The 6,204-nt window shown below is 51.4% G+C and overlaps 1 protein-coding gene across 1 annotated transcript in view; it reads left to right on the top strand.

The window, feature by feature from the left end:
• The window catches only part of CTF1 (cardiotrophin 1), a 6,161-nt gene extending 1,774 nt beyond the window's left edge, over positions 1-4,387 (top strand). Inside the window, exons 2-3 of the mRNA XM_011982550.1 lie at positions 675-811; positions 3,929-4,387. Of these exons, the coding sequence (XP_011837940.1) occupies positions 675-811; positions 3,929-4,387 (596 nt within the window). The remainder of the gene's footprint in view (positions 1-674; positions 812-3,928) is intronic.
• Positions 4,388-6,204: the final 1,817 nt, after the last annotated feature.

The raw sequence follows: 6,204 nt of genomic DNA, 5'->3' as shown, positions 1-6,204 counted from the left end.
TTGGAGACCAGTCTGGGCAACATAGCGAGATCCTGTCTCTACATAAAATTTAAAAAATCAACTGAGTGTGGTGGTATGGGTCTGTAGTCCCAGCTACTTGGGAGGCGAAGGTGGGAGGATCGCCTGCTCCCAGGAATTCGAGGCTGCAGTGAGTTATGATCACACCCCTGTATTCCAGCCCGGGTGACAGAGCAAGACACCATCTCTAAAAGAAGGAAAAAAGTCACACTTGCATTGGCTGCCTTTAAAGCATAGAGCTAGCAGGATTTCCTGTGGGATTGGGTGTGCAGAGTAAGAAAAAAATGAAGCATCAAAGAGCACACCATGACTTTGGCCTGAACAATTGTAAGAACGGAAATGCCTTTACCTGAGACAGGGGAGCCTGGGAGAGGAGGGGCTTGGGGGGAATAGTCAAGAATTAAACCCTGGATATTTTGGGTTTGAGATGCTTACTAATATTCAAGTGAAAATGTCAAGTAGCTGAATCAAGGAGCCTGGAGTTCAGAGTGTTCTGGGCCAGGATAATCTACCTGCAGGAGGGTTTGTCACTGACTTGGATACGCAAGATCGCTGTAGCCCACAAGGGATGGGACCTTTTCCTGAGTTGTGGAGATGAATGAATGAATCGGAGGCAGGGTCGGGCCGTGGTGCTGACCTCTGACTTCCTCCGCCAGCCCACCTCTGCCTGCTGACCCTGCTGTCGCCACCCCTCAGCTCAGCAGCCCCCACCTCCCCAGCTGAGCCCATCAGTCAAGCCTATAGCCTGGCCCTCTACATGCAGAAGAACACGTCAATGCTGCTGCAGACTTACGTGAGTGACAAGGGGCATGAGCAGGGGACGAGGGGAGAGGGACGCTGCCTCCCTGGCCCTACCATGGGTAGGGTGAGCAGAGCAAGTCCAGAAGAAGACTCCTCCGTGGCCCGAGGAGACAGGGATGCCTGTAACACTCTAGTGTTCACTAGAGCCACACTCACTCTTGCCACTGATGTCACTAGTGCCTGGGTGACCTTAGGCAAGTCATTCTTCCTCTCTTGGTCTCAGCTTCCTCATCTGTAAAATGAGATGCTGAACGTGCCTTTGCTGACCTCCCAGGACTGTGACAGGGTTCAAAGGACACACCGAGAGAGAAGGGCTTCACACAGCCACGTTTAATTCCCCACCATTCATACTGTGTGATTGCCTGGGCCCATGCCTGCTTGGAACTCTATCCCCAATGTCTGTCACCCAGGCTGGAGTGCAGTGGTGTGATCTTGGCTCACTGCAACGTCCACATCCCGGGTTCAAGTGATTCCTGTCCCTCAGCCTCCCGAGTAGCTAGGATTACAGGTGCATATCACCATGCCTGGCTACTTTTTGTATTTTCAGTAGAGACAGGGTTTCACCATGTTGGCCAGGCTGCTCTTGAACTCCTGGCCTCAATTGATCCACCTGCCTCAGCCTCCCAATGTGCTGGGATTACAGACGTGAGCCACTGTGCCTGTCCTTTACCTCCATTTTCTTACTGACTTTTCAAACAGTTCTAGGAGGTGGAATTATAATCCATTTTACAGATGAAGAAACTGAGTCTTAGAGGGGGGTAATAATTTGCTCGAGGTCACAGAGCTAATAACTGGCAGTGCCAGGATCTGAAACCAGGTCTGTGGAATTTCCTCCCCCTTCCATGGCCTCCCACACTGTCTGGAAGTTAAAGCTGGAAGCCTGCTGTCTGAGTCTGACCCACAGCTGTTTTTTTGTTTGGCCCACACATCTCCTGTTCAAAGCTTGAATATGAGTGGAATGCCTCTCCATAGCAGGCACAGGGATACTGTTGGTCAAAACTCCCACCTGGCATCGTAGTCCTGCCTTCTTCGCAACTTACATGATCTGCATGGCCCTGGAGCCCCTGACATCTGGAGCTCTTTCTCTGGGCCAGATTTCTGGCCCCTGTGAAGTTACTGAACCTTTTGACCTAGTTTCTAGTCCCACAGCTGTCACTATTCCCTGGACAGCCTTGGGCACCCTGAGCCTCAATTTTTCCACTTGTAAAATGGGGGTGTGGGACCAGGCAATCTGCCAGTTAGGACATCTATCAGTGTGCACTAAGGTCCCAGGGCCAGGGGCTGTGGCTCACACCTATAATCCCAGCACTTTGGAAGGCTGAGGTGGGAAGATCACCTGAGGTCAGTAGTTCGAGACCAGCCTGGCCAACATGGCAAAACCCCCTCTCCACTAAAAATACAAAAATTAGCCAGAGGTGATGGCACACGCCTTTAGTCCCAGCTACTCAAGAGGCTGAGGCAAAAGAATCTCTTGAACCCGGGAGGCAGAGGTTGCAGTGAGGCCAGAATGCACCACTGCATTCTAGCCGGGGTGACAGAGTGAGACCCTGTCCCAGAGGGGAAAAAAAAAAAAAGATTCTGGCGATCTTACTTTATGGAAATAAAAACTTTGATGGGGAAGGTTCTCAATTAAATGTAATAATATTAACAAGTATTTACTAATGATTGTAATAAAATTAACAGGCCAGGCACGGTGGCTTACACCTGCAATCCCAGCACTTTGGGAGGCTGAGGAGGGTGGACCACTTGAGGTAAGGAGTTCGAGACCAGCCTGGCCAACATGGTGAAACTCCATCTCTACTAAAAATATAAAAATTAGCCAGGCGTCGTGGCGCACACCTGTAATCCCAGCAACTCGGGAGGCTGAGGCAGGAGAATTGCTTGAACCCGGGAGGCAGAGGTTGCGGTGAGCCGAGATCGCACCGTTGCACTCCAGCCTGGGTGACAGAGCAAGACTCCATCTCGGGAAACAAATAAAATAAAATAAAATAAACAAACATAACTAAATGCCATAAATAAAAAAGATTACCAGGCTGTAACTACATTGTCAATAATATACTTGGTTTAAAATATTACAGTAGGCAGGGCATAGTGGCTCGTGCCTATAATCCTAGCACTTTGGGAAGCTGAAACAGGTGTGTCACCTGAGGTCAGGAGTTCGAGACCAGCCTGACCAACATAGTAAAACCCGGTCTCTACTAAAAATACAAAATTAGCCAGGTGTGGTGTGGCGTGTGCCTGTAATCACAGCTACTTGGGGGGCTGAGGCGGGAGAATCGCTTGAACTTGGGAGGCAGAGGTTGTAGTAAGCCAAGATTGTGCCATTACATTCTAGCCTGGGCAACAAGAGTAAAACTCTGTGTCAAAATAAATAAATAAATAATAAAAGAAAAGAAAATATTTCAGTAAATAATGTAATCATAGTGTTCATCGATTGATATTAATATGAATATATTATCAATTAATGATGGCTTATCATACCCTTATTTTATATCAGATACTGTATTGTATATTAGACTCTGTGCTAAGTGCTTTTTTTTTTTTTTTTAGAGTTTCACTCTGTCATCCAGGCTGGAGTGCAGTGGTACAATCTCAGCTGACTGCAACCTCTGCCTCCTGGGTTCAAGCGATTCTCGTGCCTCAGCCTCCCGAGTAGCTGGCACAGCAGGCATGCATTGCCACAGCTGGCTAATTTTTGTATTTTTATTAGAGACAGGGTTTCAGCATGTTAACCAGGCTGGTCTCGAACTCCTGACCTGAAGTGATCTGCCCACCTCGGCCTCCCAAGGTGCCGGGATTACAGCTGTGAGCCACCGTGCCCGGCCTGCTAAGGGCTTTATTTATATTATTTCCTATAATCTTCATATTAACACTGCCAGGTGGGAATTTCTGAAGCTTGTGACTCCACGTTGCACAGCTAGCATGCAGAGGATGACACACCTGAGCCTCCTAGGACCCTTGCCCGGTGTCAGGACATCCCAGCAGCTCCCTGAGACACAGCAAATGACGACTCCTGGGAAGAAGCCAGTCTCAGTGGGCAGGCGTGAATTCAGAGTCCCAGGCACCGCTCCCGTCCCCTCACTCCTATCTCTCTCTGTCTCTCCTGCAGCTCCAGTACCAGGGTAGCCCCTTTAGTGACTCTGGCTTCTCGGCCCCTGAGCTCCAGCTCAGCAGCCTGCCTCCTGCCACTGCCTTCTTCAAGACCTGGCGCGCCCTAGATGACGGGGAAAGGCTGAGCCTTGCCCAGGGGGCCTTCCTGGCCTTGACCCAGCACCTCCAGCTTGTGAGGGACGACCAGAGCGACCTGAACCCTGGCAGTCCCATCCTGCTGGCTCAGCTTGGGACTGCAAGACTCAGGGCCCAAGGCCTGCTGGGCAACATGGCCGCCATCATGACAGCTTTGGGGCTGCCAATGCCCCCAGAAGAGGATACTCTAGAGCTTGTCGCCTTTGGGGCCTCGGCCTTCGAGAGGAAATGTCGAGGCTACGTGGTGACCCGGGAATATGGCCACTGGACAGACCGAGCTGTGAGGGACTTGGCTCTGCTCAAGGCCAAGTACCCAGCATAGAGGGGTAGGACTTCCTGTTAGAGGCTGCAGCACTTCCTCTTTCACAATGGCCTCTTTTCTGCCTTGCTTGTGGGCTAGAAAAAGAGATAAACCTTGTCTAGCAGATGGGGCTTGGGTGCCATGTCTGGGAATATTTCCTGGGAGCCAGGCCTCAATTCCTTATTTCAGGGCCTTCTGGCCCAGGTCCTCTGGCCTGCCTTCCAGGTCTGGGTCAATCTCCATGAACACCATTCCATGGGTTACCCATCTTGTGGTACTGGGTGTCTACTTCCTGGTTGGAAAGATGCACCTCTCCAAAGAGGCTTCACCTGTCACTCTACAGGGAGAGGACAGTTGGTCCCCTTCCTAGGCTCTCCCCAAGACCTTCCCCTTTTTGTAATTTTGGGATGGCCAGGACTGCTTTCCTGTCTCTACCTCATTCCCTTTATGAAGATCCTGCCTTTCTAAGCAGACAGGCTTCCTTCTTCCTGCTGAAGCTCATTGGCTCCCCTTGTTGGCCTGTCTGTCTGGGGCTACTCTTGCACTTCTCATCCTCAGTGGCTTCACTTCCTGATCCACGGAAGCCCAATTCTTGAAGAACTAAGGACTGCATCACATCTGTTTCCTGTTAGGACACATCCACTTCCTGTTCTGGGCTGGCAGAGGGCACCACTGGACGGGGGCTGTCAGCCTCCTATTTATACTGCTGTGCTTCTTGGGCATGTCTGGGTGACCAGCCTGCACCCCAATGGTCCTTTTCTCCCTAAAGCTATCTCCCCATTTTCAACAACTATATATACAGGTAACTTTAGTTTCATTTTTATTTTTAAACATTTTATTTACAAAAATTAATTTATTTTCAGAAATAAAACTCTTTTAAGGTGTTGCTTGTTTTGTCTCCCCACATCTGGTAGGAGGCAGTTGAGGTGTGCAGGGACAGGGCAGAGGGGCTGAAGGAAAGGAAGACATCAAAGCGACAGGGCTGAGGCCCAAAGGGATGGGATGTGGGAGACTGGGGATGTGGGTGGAGTGAGCCTGAGGAAGGTGGCTGAGATGCGGAGTCGCCTTCCCCCAACAGGACCAGCAGGCACGCCCCTGGCCAGGGAAGCACAGAGAGACGGCCAGACAGGGACAGGGAGACAAGGTGTCACCTCCTTGAGATGAGGCTAAATGTACACATGAGCTCACAGGGGGCCACGGGGAGGCAGGAAGTGGGGATGGAGAAAAACAGAGACCTCCCAAGAGCTGGGTAAAGGGGGAGGCTAAAGGGAACTGAGGCAGGCCCAAGGAAAGAGGGAGAGCGAGAAAACGGTAGACCCAGACGGAGTTACCATGCAGACGTGGAGGGCCCAAGAGTTAAGAGAAGGGGACAGGCAAAGCAAAGAGAGGCCGGGACAGTGGCTCACGCCTGCAATCCAAGCACTTAGGGAGGCTGAAGCGGGAGGATCGCTTGAGCCCAGGGGTTCAAGATCAGCCTGGGCAACATGGCGAAACTTCGTCTCTACAAAAAATAAAATAAAAAATTAGCCGGCTGTGGTGGCGTGTGCCTGTAGTACCAGCTGCTGGGGAGGCTGAGGCAAGAGGATGGCTTGAGCCCAGGAGATTGAGGTTGCAGTGCTGGGATCGTGCCACTGCACTCCAGCCTGGGCGACAGACTGAGACCCTGCCCCTCCCCTCCCTTCTCTCCCACAAAAAGCAAAGAAGGCCAAGGCAACGGAGACAGTTAAGAGCAGACAGACACCGAAAGCAGCAGAGAAAGACAAAGAAGCAGAGAGAGAAACGGAGCCCAGAGGAGGGAGGCTGCGCGAGCTGCCCCGCCGCGCTCAGGCCGGGCCCCC

Source organism: Mandrillus leucophaeus, unplaced genomic scaffold (assembly GCF_000951045.1).
Source record: "Mandrillus leucophaeus isolate KB7577 unplaced genomic scaffold, Mleu.le_1.0 Scaffold24, whole genome shotgun sequence".
NCBI lineage: Eukaryota > Metazoa > Chordata > Mammalia > Primates > Cercopithecidae > Mandrillus > Mandrillus leucophaeus.
Note: the sequence above shows the minus strand (reverse complement) of the source record. Positions and strands in the feature narration are given on the sequence as shown.